This window comes from Artemia sp. Qi Xiang Cuo, chromosome 3, assembly GCF_049724085.1.
Source record: "Artemia sp. Qi Xiang Cuo chromosome 3, ASM4972408v1, whole genome shotgun sequence".
NCBI lineage: Eukaryota > Metazoa > Arthropoda > Branchiopoda > Anostraca > Artemiidae > Artemia > Artemia sp. Qi Xiang Cuo.
The window spans coordinates 58,809,618-58,831,813 of record NC_142796.1 but is presented as its reverse complement, the minus strand read 5'-3'; the positions used below and the strand labels follow the sequence as shown (position 1 = coordinate 58,831,813).

Genomic DNA, 22,196 nt, shown 5'->3' with positions numbered 1-22,196 from the left:
GGGCATATAAGGTTTTTAAAAGAGACGTTGTCGTAGAAACTTCAAAACAGGCTCATTCGATTGGAAATTAAAAGGCTAGTGCCCTTTTTAATAGTCGAAAATGATTAGAGGGCAACTATCCCCCCTAACGCCCATCAGTCCCCCAAACGCATCCAATAAAAATTTTGAGATAGCCATTTTGTTCAGCATAGTTGATTTCCAGATAGAAAATATATTTTTGAGGAGGATACTCCCCCACCACCCTCAGAGCAAGGGTTTTAAGTTATGCCCTGGGGGCATGTAAGGATTTTATAGAAGGTGTTGTCGTAGAAACTTCAAAACAGGCTCATTCGATTGGAAATTAAAGGGCTAGTGCCCTTTTTAATAGTCAAAAGTGATTGGAGTGTAACTAGTACCCCTCCCCCCCCACGCCCATCATTTCCCCAAACACATCCAATCAAAATTTTTAGATAGTCATTTTGTTCAGCGTAGTTGATTTCCGGATAGAAAATATATTTTTGAGGAGGGCACTCCCCACAACCCTCAGGGTAAGGGTTTTAAGTTATTCCCCGGGGGCATATAAGGTTTTTTATAGAAGGCATTGTCGTAGAAACTTCAAAACAGGCTCATTAGATTGGAAATTAAAGGGCTAGTGCCCTTTTTAATAGTCGAAAGTGATTGGAGGGCAACTAGCCCCCGCCCACGCCCATCATTTCCCCAAACACATCCAATCAAAATTTTGAGATAGCCATTTTGTTCAGCATAGTTGATTTCCAGATAGAAAATATATTTTTGAGGAGGATACTCCCCCACGACCCTCAGGGCAAGTGTTTTAAGTTATGCCCTGGGGGCATGTAAGGTTTTTATAGAAGGTGTTGTCGTAGAAACTTCAAAACAGGTTTATTCGATTGGAAATTAAAGGGCTAGTGCCTTTTGTAATATTCGAAATTGATTGGAGTGCAACTAGCCCCCCCCCCCCGACGCCCATCATTTCCCCATACACATCCAATCAAAATTTTGAGATGGCCATTTTGTTCAGCGTAGTTAATTTACAGATAGAAAATATGTTTTTTGAGGAGGACACTCCCCCCAAAACCTTCAGGGCAAGGGTTTTAAGATATGACCTGGGCGCATATAAGGTTTTTATAGAAGGCGTTGTCGTAGAAACTTCAAAAAAGGCTCATTTGATTAGAAATTCAAAGGGATAGTGCCCTTTTTTAATAGTCGAACGTGAATGGAGGGCAAATAGCCCCTCCCCATGACTATCAGTACCCCAAACACACCCAATAAAAATTTTTAGATAGCCTTTTCGTTCACCCTAGTTGATTTCCAGATAGGAAATATATTTTTGAGGAGGACAATCCCCCACAACCCTCAGAGCAAGGGTTTTAAGTTATGCCCTGGGGGCATATAAGGTTATTATAGAAGGCGGTGCCGTAGAAACTTCAAAAAAGGCTCATTCGATTGGAAATTCAAAGGGCTAGTGCCCTTTTTAATAGTCGAAAGTGATTTGAGGGCAACTAACCTCCCTCTCACGCCCACCTCGCGCCAATAACGCAGTAGGTTTTAGGCTTCTGCAGTGAGGCGATACCCAAACTCTTGTTTGTAGTTATTTTTATTCGATTCAAACTTGATTTGCGTATTCAATTTAAGTTTCACTCGTTTTAAGATTTATTTATTCATTTACATTAATATATATTGTATGTTTGTTCGCACTGATTGTTATTTCATTTCTGTTCGTTTTAAGTTTCATTTATACTGTAATAGCAAAATATTTGTTTTCGTTTTAAGCTTGATTTTCATATTCAATCTAAACATTACTCTCTTTAAGATCTATTTATTCATTTATATTGTTACTTGTTGTATGTTTTTTGCTATGATTGTTTATTTAATTTCTGTTCGTTTTGGGTTTCATTTATTCTTTAATAGTAATTTATGGTCGTTTTGAGTTTGAATTTTAACAGGTATTTGTATCTCCTGAGCTTAAGTTTAAAATGGCCTTTACTTTTCTTTGAAAAACTTATTTTTCGGACAGTTTTTTTTAATTAATAGCTTGAAAGGTTCTTCTTCGTTTGGCCCTGACTGCATTCCAACTAAGGTATTTAAGTTCATTCTTCCTTCAATTATTTCTCCATTGACGAAAATTATAAATCTTTATTTTGAAAATGGGACTTTTCCAGTTCTCTTGAGCGAGCTAGAGTAATTATTTTATATAAAGGCGGACTAAGAAATTATCCAGCCATTTATCAACCTATATCTTTGCTGTCTGTTTTTAGCAAATTTTTTTTAAAGACCCAGCTTTCCCGTCTACTTGCTTTTCTAGAGGCTAAAAGATTTTTTCATGATTTTCAGTTTGGCTTCCGAGCTAAACATTTTACGGAGCAGCCATGTGTAACTCTTTCAAATTTTCTCCCCGCCGCGCTTGACTCTGGTTTGATTCCTGCTGCTATATTTCTGGATGTCCGTAAGGCTTTTGATTCTTTAACTCATGAAATTCTGCTGTATAAGCTATCACACAATGGTGTAAGAGGACAGGCTCATGCTTGGTTTGATTCCTATTTTTCAGGTAGAACTATCTCCGTAGATTCCTCTCCTACTTTTCCTCTGAAGTTGAGTTTGGTATTCCTCAAGGCTCTGTTCTTGGACCGTTTCTGTTTTTGATTTATGTTAATGAGCTTATAGTTGCGTTTAAGAAACAAAAACCTACAGTTTGCTGTCGCCTATGTCATCTCAAATATTTCAATACTAAAAAAAAATTCATCGCTTTCGCAGGATGTGGATACTTTCGTTGCTTTCGCTGATGACAGCTTTACGTTGCTTTCGCTGAGTACCATTGGTACTGTAGTAGGAACTGAGTCTGAGATGCTTCCCAAATTAGTTGTCCTTTTTGAGAGAGTAGTTCTTTGGTTCGGTGCAAATTGCCTAGTCCTAAATATTGCTAAGTCAGGTTTTGGCGTGCCCTGAGTTAACTAATACCCAGCTTTTAAGGGGCTCTCTCAGTAGACCTAGGGATCGGTATGCCCGATTTCTCGGTATTCTTCTCGATGAAAACGTTTCATTCAAGCATCATATTGGACTAATTAATATGAAGATCTCAAGGAGTCTTAGAATTTTGAGGAAGCTAAAACACATTTTTCCTGGATCAGTTTTTAAAATTCTGTTCCATTGCTTAGTTCAGTCCTACGTCTCTTATTGCCCTACAATATGGATGTCAACTTTCTCTTCTTTTTTGAAACCACTTTCTAAGTTATACGATAAGGCAAGAAGGTTTGTACAGGAAACAAACTGTTCTACAACTAACCCAACTAGCCTATTACCTGATTTGCAGTCTCTCTACATTCTTTAGTGCGCGTCATTCACTTTTCATCAAATTCATGGTGATGTTCCCACAGCCATTCAAACAACTACTTCTTTCGTCACTGATAGGTCTATTTTCGTCGAAATTCAAGGAACATTAATATTTTATTTACTCTATCAGTGAGGTCTGGCTTTAATCCATTAACTGCGTGTCATAGCGTTTGGAATAGCCTACCTGAGTCAGCTCAAGAATGTCACTCATTTGGTAGTTTCAAAAGAATTTTTTTAATGTCTTGATGTTTTACGTTTATATTTATTTTATTTTATTATCATTATTACTATTTTTATGGTGGGGGGGGGGGTACGTATTACCTTAGCCTGGGTTGGAAATGTTTGTCGTGAGGGGTGTTGAGTTTGTTTAACATTTCTTGTGGCCCGGTTTTCAATTATATATTCAAAAATTTTTTAGTTCATTGGAAAGTGCTTTATTTTTTTATTTTTTTGAGGGAGGGGGAGGTCTCTTAAAATCCCTTTTTGTTTGGTTATTTGAACATTTTTTTTTTTTAGTTTTGTTTTGTGTGTGTTTGCGTGTGTGTGTGAGTTGTTTTGTATGATTATAGAAAACTAGCACTTTAATGAAAACAGAAAACAATATAGGAGTTTTGGTAAAGTGAAAGCAAACTGATTGAGGACACTTTTAGAAATAAATAATAAAGAATTTTACGATTGTTGCTTTATTTCGTGTAATTTGGTATCGCTTATTCAGAATGACCTCAGTCCATTGATTGGATCTCGTTTTGGTTCTGAAAAGGACATTTGACGATTAGTTTGTAAACATCAAAGTGAAGCCATGTTGATAGTATTAGGACTATAGGCTTGTCTTAGAATTTGTATCATAACTTCAAATATTCTGTTGTAGGCTACATAGAGCAATGAGGGGATTTCCGGAGTTCATATTATGGTTTATTTGTTCTTTATTACGAGTAATATATAGTAGTTTGTTGTTGTCAAGCTACGTACTCACTTCTGACTTCTAAATTAATGTTCTTGTTTTTTATACTTGGCTTTTGTGTTTTCAGTAAAGCGCTACTTTTCTGTAATCCTACAAACACAGGGAAATATCACCAGCTGATTTATGTGTACCAGCTTTATCGGTATATGTTAGATAGACTATCAAGCAATATTGTTGGTTCGTTTGAAGTTTCAACTTCGTTCTTTACTTTTCTTAGAAAAGCTTTGTTTTTTAAATTACTTTAGTTTAAGATGTCCCTCAAAATTCTTCAAGATTTTAACTTAATACCCCTAGGCTTTCTAGAGACACAGAATCAAAACTTTTCCCTTTTCATAATGATAAATCCTGCATGTAAACAATGAATAAATTGTATAGTTTACAATCCTTGCTCCGGAGCTGGGGGGACGAAGCATCCCTGGAGGCACAGACATTAGACCTTCTGACTAGTTTGAACAAAATGAAAGTTACAAAATTTTGACCGTTGTTAAGGAGAGGGGCACATGAAACGGGCAAGGAGGGGCTGGTTGTCCTCCAATCTTTTCAACTCACACTCAACATGCATTGAAGGTTTCAACCTAATACCATTAGTCGTTGCTTAGATATCGCTGACATTTCCTTTTCACAACCAGCAAGAACAAAGTATGCTTTGATTGTGTTTGGTGTCCCTCTCAACAGTTCCTATTGTTTCCCCTTAATACGGTTTTTTGGGAAATTCAGGATCAAACATGCTATCTTATCTTAATAAAAAACATTATCATAGGCAGCGCGATAGCGCTGCCTAAGTAAAGAACGATGTGGGCACAATGTTTTTTCCCTCCATACCCGGGCACTTCGTATCGAAAAAGTTGTCGTAGAAACTTCAAAAAGGGCTTGTTCAATTGGAAATTAGAGTGGCTAGTGCCCTTTTTAATAGTCGAAAGTGATTGGAGGGCAACTAGCCCCCCCTCACGCCCATCATTCCCCCAAACACATCCAATCAAAATTTTGAGACGGCCATTTTGTTCAGCGTACTTGATTTTCACATATAAAATATGTTTTTGAGGAGAACATTACCCCACACCCCTTGGGGCAAGGGTTTTAAGTTATGCCCTGGGGGCATATAAGGTTTTTATAGAAGGCGTTGTCGTAGAAACTTCGAAAAAACGCTCATTCGATCGGAAATTCAAAGGTCTAGTGCCCTTTTTAATAGTCGAAAATGATTGGAGGGCAACTAACCCCCCTCTCACGCCCAACTTTTCCCCAAACACATCCAATCAAAATTTTGAGATTGCCATTTTGTTCAACGTAGTTTAAAGTTCATTAAATTAGGTCTTTGAGGATGACAACCCCCTTACAGCCCTCAGGACACTGGTTGTAAGTTATGCCCTGGGGGCATATAAAATTTTTATAGAACGCGTTGTCGTAAAAACTTCAAAAAGAGCTCATTCGATTAGAAATTAGAAATGGCTAGTGTCCTTTTAATAGTCGAAAGTAATTGGAAGGCAACTAACAACCCTTCCACCCCCATCATTTCCCCAAACACATCCAATAAAAATTTTGAGATTTGCCATTTTGTTCCACACAGTTAAAGTTCAGGAAATTATACATTTGAACACGACACTCCCCAGACAGTCTTCAGGACAAGGATTGTAAGTTATGTCCAAGGGGCAAATAAGTTTTTAGTGAAATATTTGTCGTAGAAACTTGAAAAAGTGCTCAATCGATTCGAAATTCGATCTTCTAGTGCCATTTCTAATAGTCGAAAGTTCTTTGAGGGCAACTAGCCCCCCTCTCTCGCCCACCTTTTCCCCAAACACATCCAATCAAAATTTTTTGATATCCATTTTGTTCAGTGTTGTGGATTTCTAGATAGAAACTATGTTTTTGAGGAGGACACTCCCCAACAGCCCTCAGGGCAAGGGTTCTAAGTTATGTCCTGTGGACATATAAGGCCTTTATAGAACGCGTCGTCGTAGAAACTTCAAAAAGGGCTCATTTGATTGGAAAATGGAAACGTTATTGCACTTTTTAGTAGTTGAAAGTGATTGGTAGGCAACTAACACCCCTTACACGCCCACCATTTCCCCAAAAGTATCCAATCAAAATTTTTAGATAGCCATTTTGTTCCACGCAGTTTAAAGATCAGGAAATTATACCTTTGAGCAGGACGCTCCCCCAACAGTCTTCAAGGCAAGGGTTATATGTTATGCCCTGGGGGCACATAAGGTTTTTATTGAAATCTTTGTCGTAGAAACTTGAAAAGGGCGCATTTGATTGGAAATTCAAAGGGCTAGTGCCCTTTTTAATAGTCGAAAGTGATTTGAAGGCAACTAGCCCCTCTTACGCCCACCTTTTCCCCAAACACATCCAATCAAAATTTTTAGATAGCCATTTTATTCAACGTAGTTGGAAGTTTTGAAAATTTGGTCATTAAGGATGACAACCCATCCCCTCCAAAACCCTCAGGGCAAGGGTTTTAAATTATGTCCTGGGAGCATGTAAGGTTTTTATAGAAAGCAATGTTGTAGAACCATCAAAAACGAGTTATTCAATTAAAAATTGAAAGGGCTAGTGCCCTTATAATTGTCCAAAGTGATTGAAGGGCAACTAACCCCTCTCTCACACCCACCAATTCTCCAAACACATCCAATCAAAATTTAGAGATATCCATTTTGTTCAACGTAGTCGAAAGTTCTGGGAATTAGGTTTTTTAGGATGATCACCCCATCAGAGTCCTCAGTGTAAGGGTTGTAAGTTAAGCCCTGCGCATATAAGGTTTATATAAAAAGCTGTTGTAGAAATTTCAAAAGGGGCTCATTTAATTGGAAATTGAAACTGCCCTTTTTAATTGTCGAAAGTGATTGGAAAGTAATTAACCCCCCTTTCATGCCCACCATTTCCCCAAACACATTCAATAAAAGTTTAGAGATAGCCATTTTGTCCAACGTAGTTGAAAGTTCTGGAAATTTTGGTATATAAGGGTATATAAGGTTTTTAATGATAGAGTTGTCGTAAAAACTTCAAAAGGGGCTCATTCAATTGGAAATTGAGAGGGTTATTGCCCTTTTTAATAGTTGAAAGTGATTGGAGGGTAACTAACCACCCTCTCACGCCCCCCATTCCCCCAAACATTCAATCAAAATTTTCAGATAGCCATTTTGTTCAACGTAGTAGAAAGTTCTGGAAATTAGGTCTTTGAGGATGACTTTGAGGATTTGACGGTCTTTGACTAAAAAAAAAATACAAATGAATGTGCATGGTCAGTTTAATATGCATATACTGATATTTAGTAATCAAAATGTTAATATTATTTGATTTATTAAAGTAATAAAAGTAAAAACATTTATATTTTTTCCAGTAAAGTGCAAATTATGCTCTGGCCTTAGGAAGGCATAGGGGTTTTGAGCCCAACTTCTGTTAATTTCTGCTCGTTTTGAGTTTGACTCGGTTATTTATTGTAATTTCTGTTCATGTTGGGTTTCATTTATTATCGATGCTGATTTGCGGTAGTTTCACGCTTGGTAGATTATTTAATTTTATTTTTGCTCATTTTTTGTTTAATGGAGTTCTTTACTTTTTTTTGAAAAACTTATTTTGTGGAAAAAGTTTTTTTAATTAATATGTTAACAATAAGCATCTTGCAAAACTTACGGCCCTTGCACCGGGGGCTGGGGAGGAACGATAGTTATTAGGAGGAACCATTTTATTTTGAATAAAATGGCTATCTCAAATTTTTATCGGATGCGTTTTTGCGAAAAAGGGCAGGGGGATGGCTGGTTACCCTCCGATCACTTCTAAATCTTAAAAAGGGCACAGGAACTTTCGAATTTCAATTGAATGAGCCCCATCCAAAGCTTATACAGGTACCCTTCCCATAATAGCCTTATATCTTAACAATGGGCAACTTGCAAAGCTTATGGCTCTTGCCCCGGAGGCTAGGAGGGTGTCAACCCCGAAGGTATAGTTTTTTGACATTCGGACTATTTTGAACAAAATGTTGATTTCAAAATTATGATCGGATGCGTTATGGGAAAAAACGGCCTGGGGGCTGATTGCCCTCTCACCATTTTTGACTCTTAAAAAGGACATTAGAATTTTTAAGCACCACCCCTTCCATATGAAGTCCCTCTGGAAAAAAAAATAATACATTAAAGCCTAATACTATAGGCAAAGTTATATCGGGTGAGTAGAACTTTGAATTCCCTTCTAATATACATCCGAAAGTATCAAGGAGGGATATGGGGGGATTTCTACGGGGAGAATTTGACGCAGGGGGAGGTTTTCCGGGGGACGCCTGGTATCCAATCTACTGTATTTCGTTTATGATGACCTGTGCTTCATTGAGCCCCAGGCAACAACTTTACTTTTGCTGTGAATGTCTACACCTTGGCGTCAGTATAAAACTGCAAGGCTTGTAGAAACGAAAGTTCGGCTTCTAGTATGGGGTATCTATACATGTACAATGGGCGATGAGGTAGGAAGTCTCGTCTCCCACTAATATTAGTCCTAAGGACCCTTGCTCCCTTTGGAAAATTGTAGTGTATATAAACAAACAAAATAAAGCGAGCAAAGTAGGAGGAAAATTTTCTGTCAGTTTGCATTTCCCCGATTTTTACAAAAGGCATTCGTCAAGCTGTGCAAGAGTGTTTTAAAGTACACAGGCAAGATTTAAAAAATCGTCTAAATAATAGAAAAAAAATCGAACGGCAGAAACGAAAAACACAGTGAGAATAAGTAAATATAGAAACAAAACCATTGTGAATAAGAAGGAATTAAGGCAGCCGTAGCTCAAAAAGACTGTTGATTAAAAAGAAAGAATAAAACAACCTGTAGATAGAAAAAAACCAACAAGTAAAAACTAAATAACCACCCTCTCATACAAAAAGAAGATTATAAGAATATATATATAAAAAAAACTCTTCCTCCCTTCCCCTGGTGCTCCTCGGCAAGATGAATCCCCAATGAGAAGGAAGAATGATCACGCCCCTAAATGGTTTCCACCCTTGGCAACTTAAAAAACGTTCTAGTTAGGTTTCTATCCCAATTTTGTCTACAATCATAGTTAGCAATGAAAATGTTCCTGGTTTGAAAAATTATAAACTTGCAATATTTGATGAAAGTGAAAGGACCGCTGTTGAAACAGCCATTGTTCTACGAACTCGAACGACCTGATGAACCAAGAGGATGAGACTTGGTAACAAAGGTAGTGAAAGTTCAGGAAAACAATAAATACAAAACTTAGGTTAGATTTTAGTTAGTCTGCATTCGTTTTCGAATGAAAATGGGTGCTTTTAAGATTATTTTGGTTTTAACCCTCGTTAGTGGCAGTTTTGCCACTTGGAAAGCAGGTGAGAAAACGGCTTCACTAGAAGGGTCAGGAATTTCTTTGCTTTCAATTCATTTTTACAAAACCATTGTTGGACAGTGAAAACATCGTATCTGCTTTTTTGCAAAAAAAAAATCTTTGATTGATGAATTCCTCTTTAGATAGCTTCGAAGTATAATAAATATAAAGTTTTATTGCGTTAAAAGCCCTAGGGCCATGGCAATAAAACACAAAAAAGAAAATTTACTTCTAAATAATTGGAATTGCATAAACAAAGAAAAAAACAAATCTCAAAAACCTACTTCTGTGTTTTATTGCCATCCTGAGAAATCGTCCTAAATTAAACATTCATTACATTCACCGGCCATCTCTCGGCAAACCAACGCTTTCAAGACACTTCATTTCGCAACTCATTCAATTCTTCACACTCATACACCACATAACCCACACTCATCCATACTTCCAAGCATCGGTAAAAGTAAGGATCATCCTTCCCTTGCCTTTCCCCTAAATACTTCCTATATGTGTTTATACAAGAATAACTTTCGGTGATCGTTGATTATAGGGAGAAAGGGCATTTGTCTGGGATCAGGTATGTCAGCAAAGATCCGTTAAATTACGGTATGGATTTTTTTTTTCTAAAGCTCCTAAATTGTATAGTCTCATATTTACAGATGAAATCCATTTAATAGCACGCCAGAAAAGCTTATAAAATATTATATTGTCTTACATTATTTACACTTATTCACGAGCTGGCCAGCAAATCCAGTTTAGTTTTCAATTTGCGACTAGCGGAAAGCTGCCAGATCGTTATTTGCGAGAAGGCAAAAATTGACTAGACATGAAAAAGCAAATCGTCTTGGAAGGGAAAGCGAACTTGGTTTTTCAGTTGTTATTCGCAATAATTTGCACTTATATGCCAGCATAGCATTGCCTAGGATATCCGCAACTTGCACTTTTTTGCCGCTAAGACACAGTTTGTCGTGAATAGCCTCTCTTGCCATGGTAACGGTCCTAATAACTTTGTTTCATAATAACGTTGAATAGTTTTTGCTACAAGTCTATTCGTCTATGTCACGCTGATTTTTTTATTCTACATAAGCTATTTTATACACATTTATACATAGTACCCCCCGTTTGGGGGGGGGGGGAGGGGGAAAGAACCGATCTTGGGCTAGAGGAACCCTGGATACTCTTTCACATTATTCATCGGCTCTAATTCCTTTTTGTATTCGGGTTATCAGCCTGGAGTTCCCTAAAAAATAAATCAAATTTGAGCTCGGAAGTCTCCCTTGTATCTTCTGATGGCTGCTTTCAAATTTCAAGCAGCTTGGTAAAAAATACAGAAAAAGTTAAATCTATTTTGGTTTTGCCTATGTTATGGACGTCAAAATTTTCCTAATGTTAATGACGACCTTACTTTCTAACTTTTCGGTAATATATGAATTGAGTAGAACCAAACTTGGGTAAATTTTCCGAATAACTTACTTATGAGATAGCCAAAAAATAGACATGCATTTAGAATCAAAATTTTATCCTGAATCCAACTATAACATTCATTTGTGTCGGAAAGGAGCTTTATCCCCACCCCCGAATATGTACATATGTACCTTGAGTTACATACATGCAATGAATTCTCCGTAAGTCACTTCTTCAAACCGATGAGTGTGTCAACATAATGAAAATGCATTGCTTATATACAATTCAGAGCATCAGCTTGCACATTATGTGGGGGGGGGGGGTGTAAACATCTCATTAATGAGTTAACCGGTAGCTCAAACTTGTAACCTTGACTTACACGTTAACTTATTATTCAAGCTGCTTAGTTTCAAGTTAATTTAGGATACCTTTTAGTACTTCCTGAAGCTCTAATGTATTTAAAATGCAAGCTACCCACCCTCCAACTTATATTACAAAAATAAATCGCAGAACGAGGAGGAATAATGGTGTGGAATATTAGGTTAGGTTTGCTGACAGCAAGACTAGGACATCCCCTGTATGTATTAAAAAAAACAGATTTTTTTAACTGAAAATAAGGAGCAACATTAAAACTTAAAACAAACAGAAATTATTACGTATGAGGGGTTTCTCCCCTAGTCAATACTTCGCTTTACGCTAAATTTCGAATTTTGTTCGAATCATAAATCCCTGAATCACAAAGGCCGTTTAATTAGAATAGATAGCTCCTTTGAAAGTACTGAGAAAAAACTTTAGCATAAAGAGCGACGTATTGACTAGGGGGAGAACCCCCCCCCCCATATACGAAAAAGTTCTGTTCGTTTTAAGTTTCAGTGTTGCTCCTTACTTTCAGTTGAAAAAACTTGTTTTTTTTTTACTTATTTTCTGATCGTTTTTTAAATAATGCTGGGAAATCTGGCACCCCCTTCATAGAAATGCCCCTTTCCCCAAGGAAATATCCTCCATAGGAAGGTCCTCCCACGTAAACTCTCCTCATACCCCCCCCCCCAACAGAATAAATCCCTCCTGAAAACGTCTGTGTACTTCCTATTAACCAATACTATATGTAAACAATGTACAAAGCTCATAATTTGCAGCCCTTCCCCCGGGAACTTTGGGGATTAAGTCATCCTCAAAGAAATATTTAGTAGATTTTCGACTATGCTAAATAAAAAGGCTATCTCAAAATTTTGATTGGGTGACTTCGGAAAAAAATGAGCGTGGGAGGGCGCCAAGTTGCCCTCCAATTATTTTGGTCACTTAAAAGGGCACTAGAACTTTTGATTTCCGTTTGAATAAGCGCTCTCCCGATATTTTACGATTACTGGATCGATACGGTCACCCCTGGAAAAAAATTAGAATAATTAAAAACACACCCGTGATCTTCTTCTGGCAAAAAATACAAAATTCCAAATTTTTGCCGATAGGAGCTTGACACCTCTACAGTAGGGTTCTCTGATACGCTGAAACTGACGGTGTGATTTTCATTAAGGTTCTATGACTTAGGGGGGTGTTTCCCTCTTTTTTCGAGAATCAGCCAAATTTTTTCAGACACGTAACTTTTGATTGGTAGGACTAAACTTAATGAAACTTATATATTTGAAATCAGCATAAAAATCTGATTCTTTTGATGTGTCTATTGCTATCAAAATTCCATTTTTTTAGAGTTTCAGTTACTATTGTGCCAGGTCGCCCCTTACTCACAGTTTGTTACCACGAACTGTTTGATATGCACAAGTCAGAAATTCGTCAAAATCCGTTAAATGTGCCAAAAAGGGAAACAAGGGAAAAATGAACATTTTTTATAGTCTTTTAAAATATATTTTTTCTGATTTTCTGCCCTCCAATTAAAATTAATTAATTGTATTATCATTCGTGTTTCAGGTCAAATGTGAGCCGTGGTTTTTAGACCCTTGTCTAAATTGTTAATGCTGTCCAAATCTTCAGTAAACACATGATATGCTTCCTTGCTCTTTTTTACACTGTTTCTGTTTGGCTATTGCTGTTTCTGTTTTGCTCTATATTTTATTATTCGTTCCAGATTACAAATGCAGAGGTATTGATGGTAACTTTCCAGTTCGTGGCAAATGTCATATATATGCCAAATGCCTATTCGGGAAAGCCAAGCTCCACGCTTGTGCAAGGGATAGCATATTCCATAAAAAGCTTAGGATCTGTGTCCCTGCATTTTTCGTATCCAAGGTGTGTGCTTAGTTTGTAATTTTGTTATTTTATATAATTACTTATGCTTTCATATTTCCATTGTCTAATTTTGTGTAAAATTGATTTAAATTTTAATTATGTCGCCCATTTTTTGCACTTATATTGAACAAAATTTTGTGTCGGTGTATGTTTTTGTGGTAGCATTGTTAGGGGTGGGAGGCTTGTGATAAAAGGATTTTAAGTTTAATTTATGCATCCTTGAGTGGTCCAGATGAGAATGAATTTTAAATATTCGCTATAAAGCGCGAAACGAACTTCAAAATTAAGTTTTTAAATTTCAAATTTTTAAACAAGTGAAAAAACATTTGAAAAGCTTGTATTTTTTTTATTTAATACAATAATAGAAAAAAGTGTTAATACAAAATATATTAAGTTAATATAAGGATAATAAAAAGAAGTGCTAGAGGTTATATATATGTAAATGTTCGTAAAACCTAATCGTTCTTTCACGTCCCTGTTTAGTTCAAACCCTTTGCTTGAAATCATTTCAGTTATATTTCAGTAATATTCAAGTAATATTTCAAGTAAAATTCAGTAATATCACTCACGAGTTTATCCGGTCCTCCCAAAATATATCTATAAAGGTTTGTTAAAAAACTTCCCCAAAATTACTTATATTTATATTTAGTTCGACAGATTTTTTCCCCAGAAGAAGCCCCTCCCCCCCCCCTAAAAAAATTATAATTATGTTTACTGGCCTGTCCGAGTAAACCGGCTAGTTATCAAGTCAAAAAAGGAAAAAAATCCTGACCGTCGTCTAGTAGGCTAATGTTTTTCCCCAGTTCGAATAGTTGGGCTTTTGTGATTTTTTTACTAGATAGGCAGCTTTTACGGGCCTTCAACCGGTGAATGCTGAATTTGCAGGCCTGAAGGCTCGTGAATACTGAATTGACGGGTTAGCGTTCACGGACCTAAACAGGTGTAAGCCCCTGGTTATAGAGTCTTCTACAATGTAGATTTAAATTCTGCTACTGTCTGATTGTTGCAACTGATTGATAGATTTGGAACAGAAAATATGTTTTAGCATAATCATAATGTTCTGATTTTTGCACTTGTGTTTATCTTTCCCTTACATGACGGTTTTTTACGTTGGGCTGAACAAACATGTGTGTTATATATGTTTAGAACAAAAGTCTCGTTTTGGCCCTTCAAGTTCGCATTTTATTTAACCCGGGCCCTTCGGGGCTTGTGATAGATTTTTTTTTTTTTTTTAAATAATATCTTGTCTATCGGGTTACATATGAAATTGACACATCCACAACTACTCTCCGTTGGCTAGATTTTTAATTTTGTTGTAACTATTTTATATTCTATCTGTCTATACCTAAAGAACGATAGTAAACATGAAGAGCAGAGCCGTTCTTAAAGGGGCAACCGGGGCAGTTGCCCTGGGCACCACGGCTGGAGAACTGCCCACATTTACCCAATTTTTAACTTTGATTTGTTTTTTTTTTTTTGCTTATATTTGAGTTGGGAGAGGGGCATTGTAATTAATTCTTCCCTGAGCGCCACCAACCCTAGGAACGGCTCTGATTAAGACTAATTCAAAAATGAAGTAACGAGGGAGGGGGCGTTTCATAATTTTGAAACCCCTCTTTCTTATTCTTTCGTATAATGGGGAGGGCGGGCAGTCAATTAATCCTCATTCGAACTCTACACTACCAAGGAAGAACCCCCAACAAGATTGGTAAGCCCAAATTAGCCGAGCCTCAACTCAGTTCTGTCAGTCCACCATAATAATATGACAGTAATTTTCTGTGTGCTTAGCTAAAGATACAAGATCGAAGTTCAATATCAACAGTTCGTGGTAATGAACTGTAAAAAAGGAGCAACACAGCTCAATAGTAAACAAAACTCTTAAAAACAGAATTTTAATATCAACAGAATAACAGATATGTCAAGAGAATTGGCTTTTTATGCTGATAAATAAAAAAAAAAAGTTTTTTAAACTGAAAGTAAGGAGCGACATAAAAACTTAAAACGAACAGAAATTATTCCGTATATGAAAGGGGCTGTCCCCTCCGCAACGCATTGCTCTTTAAAATAAAGTTTTTTATTTTTTTAAAAAATAAATTTTTGAGAAAGAGTAAAAAATTAGCGTAAAGATAAAGGCCGTGAGGAGGGGCCAGCCCCTTTCATATACGGAATAATTTCTGTTCGTCGCTCCTTACTTTCAGTTTAAAAAACTTTTTTTTATTTAATTTCTGATCGTTTTTTAGTTAATGCAGCTTTTATACCTCTTGGAATTTAATACCTTTTGGAATTTCGCAAAGTTTTTCTGTATCCCCCTCTGACTCCCAGGAAAGGGATAGCCGTTATGAAGGTACGTTTTGAATATATAGTGATAATTTGGTTTACAAGATAGGTTCTTTCATAAACTAATTTTCAAGCCTCTTTCACAGGAAATTAAAAGGAAATATGTTATGAATCGCTGTAAAGAAAATCTCAAAGTGGTATAGGAACAAATCCTCAGAGTCCCCTTACCCCCCCCCCCTGGATACGGCCTTGTTAATAGGACTCACCTAGTTTTTGCTCGACGCAGCAAAAGTACTTTTAGAAACTACACAGTTTTCTTATATAGATTTCGGTTAGCTAAACGTTGAATTTGAAAGCTACAAGGTATGTTATACAAGTTCACCTTCATTGAATAAGGAAACAAAATTTTGTTCCAATTCTTTAAAAATGACCAAGGCCGTTAATTAGAATAAATAGCCCTTATGAAAGTACTAAAAAATCTTTGGCTTAAAGAGCGAGGCATTGACTAGAAGGTGAACCCACTCATATAGCTAATATTTTTTATTCGTTTTAAGTTTTGATGTTGCTCCTTACTTTCAGTTGAAAAACTTGTTTTTTATATTTAATTTCTGATTTTGTGTTAAATGATAATGGTATATACCGCACCCCCTTTATAGCAATGTTCCTTCCCTCCGGAAAACTTCCTTCATGAAAAGGTCGTCCCATATAACCCCCGGCCCACCCCACCCCCCACTACCAGAAAAAATTCCCCCTGAAAACGTCTGTATACTTCCCAATAACCAATACTATATGTTAATATTGGGTAAAGTTAATAGCTTTCATCCCTCCCCCTGGGGGCTTCGAGGGATTAAGTCATCCTAAAAGACATAGTTATAATATTTTCGACCATGCTGAACAAAATGGTTATCTCAAAATGCTGATCTGGTGACTTTGGGAAAAAAGTGAGCGTGGGAGGGTGCCTAGTTGCCCTCTATTTTTTTGGTTACTTAAAAAGTGCACTAGAACTTTTAATTTCCGTTCCAATAGTAGAATGGGGGGTACCAGCGCGAACACTCACCCCTGCTGCCATCTACAATTTAGTTTAATGCTGACGGGACATAATTTATTCAAGGATTATCGATCGAGTCTAATGGGGGTAAAGGTCGATTTATTTGCTGTTGTTTGGCCAGGTGTAATGACATGAGGGGTGATTTACATAATCGATGGGGGAATTATTGGTTCACGAAGGGGAAATTAAGAAACAAACATGGCTTCATTGTTGTTTGGTTAGCCTAACCTGAGAAATTGATTTACATAATCGCTAGGGGAAATTATTGGTTTATGAAGGGGGAATTAAGAAACAAACATGGCTTCTTTAATCTTTAGGCCTGAGGGATTTATTTATTATTGTTGTTTTGGACAAGTGCATGCTAGGGGTGAATGTCAAGGTGTCCTGGAATAGGAAACCGGAAGTAAGTACATCCTTCTCAGCCAATCAGCGAGTCGGATACATCTTCCTTCTCAGCCAATCATCTATTTTCCCAAAATAATATAAAAATTTCCACTTCAGTTCAGATTTTTTTCTGAAAGAGATGAAGAAATTTTAAGTTCTGTTCCAAATTTTTCATAGAAGATAGGAAAAGTTATACTTTGAACGTGAATATTCGAGTTCTATTCTGAATTTTACCAAAGAACACATTTCAATTCTAATTTTCCCAATAAAAAATTTAAAGTTCAATTCTAAATTTTTCGGTGGAAGATAGAAAAAGTAATACCATACGTGTGAATATTTTCCCGGAAGATAGAAAGTTCTAGTTCAATTTAAAATTTTCTCAACGAAGTGAAGAAGAATTCAAGTTCTCTTCTGAATTTTACCAAAGAACACAATTCAATTCTAATTTCATAGAGAAAATAAAAATCTTCCACTTCAGTTCCTTATTTCACAAAGACATAAGGAAATTCAAAGTTCAATTCTAAATTTTTCGGTGGAAGATAGAAAAAGTAATACCATACTTGTGAAATATTTTCATGGAAGATAATAAGTTCTAGTTCAATTTAAAATTTTCTCAACGAAGTGAAGGAAAGTTCAAGCTCTTCTGAATTTTCTCAATGAAAAAGAAATTAGTCATTGATCATTTCTATTTTTCCAAATAATATAAAAATGTTCCACTTTAGTTCAGATCTGGCTCGAAGAGATGAAAAATTTAAAATACTGTTCCAAATTTTTCACTGAAGATAAAAAAGTTCAAGTTCTCTTCGGAATTTTACCAAAGAACACAATTCAATTCTAATTTCTCCAGAGAAAATAAAAATCTTCCACTTCAGTTGTTTATTTCACAAAGACATAAAGAAATTTAAAGTTCAATTCTAAATTTTTCGGTGGAAGATAGAAAAGTAATACCATACGTGTGAATATTTTCCGGGAAGATAAAAAGCTCTTGTTCAATTTAAAATTTTCTCAAAGAAGTCAAGAAAAGTTCAAGTTCTCTTCTGAACTTTACCAAAGAACACACTTCAATTCTAATTTCTCCAGAGAAAACAAAAATCTTCCACTTCAGTTCTTTATTTCACAAAGACATAAAGAAATTTGAAGTTCAATTCTAATTTTTCGGTGGAAGATAGAAAACGTAATACCATACTTGTGAATATTTTTACGGAAGATAAAAAGTTCTAGTTCAATTTAAAATTTTCTCAACGAAGTCAAGTAAAGTTCAAGTTCTCTTCTGAACTTTACCAAAGAACACAATTTAATTCTAATTTCTCAAGAGAAAAAAAAATCTTCCAATTCACTTCATTATTTCACAAAGACAAAGAAAATTAAAGTCCAATTATAAACTTTTCGGTGGAAGATAGAAAAATTAATAGCATACGTGTGAATATTTTCACGGAAGATAGTAATTTCTAGTTCAATTTAAAATTTTCTCAATGAAGTGAAGAAAAGTTCAAGTTCTCTACTGAATTTTACCAAAGAAGACAATTCAATTCTAATTTCTACAGATACAATAAAAATCTTCCACTTCAGTTCTTTATTTCACAAAAGACATAAAGAAATTTAAACTTCAATTCTAAATTTTTCGATGGAAGATAGAAAAATTAATATCATACTATTTAATATTTTACAGTAATATAAAAAGTTCTAGTTCATTATTAATTGTTCTCAAAGAAATTAATAAAGGTTCAAGTTCTCTATTAAACTGTACCAAATAACACAACTCAATTCTAATTTCTCCAGAGAAAATAAAATATTCCACGTCAGTTTTATGGTTCCCAAGGAAATAAAGAAATTTAAAGTTCTATTCTAAATTTTTAGATGGAAGATAGAAAAAGTAATACTATGACTGCGATTGTTTTCCATGAAGATCAAAAGTTTCACTATATTTATAACTTTTCTTAAATTAAGTTCTGATTTTTCTCAAAGAGATGAAAACTTTATATTTCTGTTCCAAATGTTTCATAAAAGATAGAAAAGGTTGGACATTGATTATGAATATTCAACATGAAAATAAAGAACGACACTTTCATTCTGATTTTTCTTAAAAACGTACAATATGTTCAAGTTCTCTTTTGGATGTTTTTACTGAAGAGAAAAAAGTTAACTCAATTCTGAATTTTACCAATGAAAATGAGAAAACCTTCCACTTCAGTTCTTAATTTCTCAATGACATAAAAAATTTAAAAGTTCAGTTCTAAATTTTTCTGTAGAAGATAGGAAAAGTTATACTATGATTGTGATTATTTTCCAGTGAAGATAAAAAGTTTCACTTTAATTCTAATTTTCTTAAGTTCACTACCGATTTTTTGCAAAGAGATGAAAAATTTAAAGTTCTGTTCCAAATTTTTCATAGAAGATAGAAAAAGTTATACATTGATTTGAATATTTGACATGAAGATAAGGAGCATCACTTTAATTCTGAGTTTTCTCGAAGAAGTGCAAAATCTTCAAGTTCACTTCTTAATTTTCTTAAAGAAGTGAAAAAAGTTAGCTCAATTCTCAATTTTACAAATTAAAATTAAAAAAGCTTCCACTTCAGTTATTAATTCCTCAAAGACATAAAAAATTCAAAGTTCTCTTCTAATTTTTCCAAGAAAATAAAAAGGCTCCACTTCAGTTCTGGTTTTTTTTCTCAAAGAGATGAAAAATTTAAAGTTCTTTTCTAATTTTAAATTAAATTTTAGCTCCTTTGTCTTATGGATTTACCCATCAAACTTTTAAATTACAAAATGAGTGACTCGTTCTATTATTAAAGACAATCGTTCAAACTCGTTCATCTAACCTTCAAAACAATAGGTTAGGTTAGGTATAAATAAATATTAATAAATAAATAGAAACATTTCCACATGTTTAAGTTAGGCTAGGGTAGGTTAGCTTATCATGAGTGCTCATGATAAGTTAACCTAACCTTTTCCGGCGAGTATGGTTAGGTTAGGTTAGACTAGATTAAGTTAGGTTAGATTAGGTTAGGTTAGGTTAGCCTACGTACGCTTCACTTAGGCTAGCTTAGGTTAGGTGAGAGACATGAAAAAAGTTAGGTGTATGATTAGGTTAGGTTAGGTTAGGTTAGATTAAGTTAGGTTAGGCTAGGTTAGCCTACGTACGCGCGCGTACGTAGGCTAACCTAAGAGAACTTGAATTCCGAAGAGAACTTGAACTTTTTTATCTTCAGTGAAAAATTTGGAACAGTATTTTAAATTTTTCATCTCTTCGAGTCAGATCTGAACTAAAGTGGAACATTTTTATATTATTTGGAAAAATAGAAATGATCAATGACTAATTTCTTTTTCATTGAGAAAATTCAGAAGAGAACTTGAACTTTCCTTCACTTCGTTGAGAAAATTTTAAATTGAACTAGAACTATTTATCTTCCATGAAAATATTTCACAAGTAGGGTATTACTTTTTCTATCTTCCACCGAAAAATTTAGAATTGAACTTTGAATTTCCTTATGTCTTTGTGAAATAAGGAACTGAAGTGGAAGATTTTTATTTTCTCTGTGAAATTAGAATTGAATTGTGTTCTTTGGTAAAATTCAGAAGAGAACTTGAATTCTTCTTCACTTCGTTGAGAAAATTTTAAATTGAACTATAACTTTCTATCTTCCGGGAAAATATTCACATGTATGGTATTACTTTTTCTATCTTCCACCGAAAAATTTAGAATTGAACTTTAAATTTTTTATTGGGGAAATTAGAATTGAATTGTGTTCTTTGGTAAAATTCAGAATAGAACTCGAATATTCACGTTCAAAGTATAACTTTTCCTATCTTCAATGAAAAATTTGGAACAGAACTTAAAATTTCTTCAACTCTTTGAGAAAAAAATCTGAACTGAAGTGGAAATTTTTATATTATTTTGGGAAAATAGATGATTGGCTGAGAAGGAAGATGTATCCGACTCGCTGATTGGCTGAGAAGGATGCATGTACTTCCGGTTTCCTATTCCAGGACACCTTGACATTCATCCCTCGCATGCACTTGTCCAAAACAACAATAAATAAATCCCTCAGGCCTAAAGATTAAAGAAGCCATGTTTGTTTCTTAATTCCCCCTTCGTAAACCAATAATTTCCCCTAGCGATTATGTAAATCAATTTCTCAGTTTAAGCTAACCAAACAAAAATGAAGCCATGTTTGTTTCTTAATTTCCTCCTCGTAAATCAATAATTTCCCCTAGCGATTATGTAAAACAATATCTCAAGTTAGGCTAGCCAAACACCAATGAAGCCAGGTTTGTCTCTTAATTTCCCCTTCGTGAACCAATAATTCCCCCATCGATTATGTAAATCACCCCTCATGTCATTACACCTGGACAAACAACAGCAAATAAATCGACCTTGACCCCCATTAGACTCGATCGATAATCCTTGAATAAATTATGTCCCGTCAGCATTAAACTAAATTGTAGATGGCAGCAGGGGTGAGTGTTCGCGCTGGTACCCCCCATTCTACTTCTAATGAGCCCTCCCACTATATTCTAGGACCACTGGGTCGATACGATCACCCCTAGTAAAAAAAAAAAAAAAAAAAACAACAAATACGCATCCGTGTTCTTTCTTCTGGCAAAAAATGCAAAATTCCACATTAGCTTGAAACCTCTACAGTAGGGTTCTCTGATACGCTGAATATGATGATATGATTTTCATTAAGGTTCTATAACTTTTAGGGGGTCTTTCTCCCTTTCTTCGAAAATCCACTAAATATTCTCAGGCGCGTAACTTTTGATGGGTAGGACTAAAAGTGATGAAACTTATGTATTTGAAATCAGCATTAAAATCTAATTCTTTTGATGTATCTATTTGTATCAAAATACCGTTTTCTAGAGTTTCGGTTACCATTGAGCCGGGTCGCTCCTTACTTACAGTTTCGTTACCACGAACTGTTTGATTCCAAATATATACGAGCCTGAGAAAATTTGCCTAATTTTCAAAACAGGGGGAAATACTCCCTAAAAGTAAAAGAATTTACTTTTAATAAATAAAAGTATAAATAACAGAAAGTAACTTAATAAATAAAAGGCATACTCTTATAAATAAAAGTATGCTAAGAAGAATTCTTCAGGATGAATCATCAGCAGGAAAATGTGCAGAGGTTAAGGAATTTTCTGTGAGGATGGAATTTTCATCAAGGATTTTTTTTTGGGGGGGGGGGATTTTTGAGGGAGGAGCTTTCCACGAAGAAGCTTCCCGTTAGG

General features: G+C 35.3%; 1 protein-coding gene across 1 annotated transcript in view; it reads left to right on the top strand.

Moving 5' to 3' along the window:
* The first annotated feature begins 9,548 nt into the window (after positions 1–9,548).
* Positions 9,549–22,196, top strand: part of LOC148954342 (uncharacterized) — a 43,173-nt gene continuing 30,525 nt past the window's right edge. Inside the window, exons 1-2 of the mRNA XM_089087047.1 lie at positions 9,549–9,615; positions 13,093–13,253. Coding sequence (XP_088943173.1) covers positions 9,549–9,615; positions 13,093–13,253 — 228 coding nt within the window. The remainder of the gene's footprint in view (positions 9,616–13,092; positions 13,254–22,196) is intronic.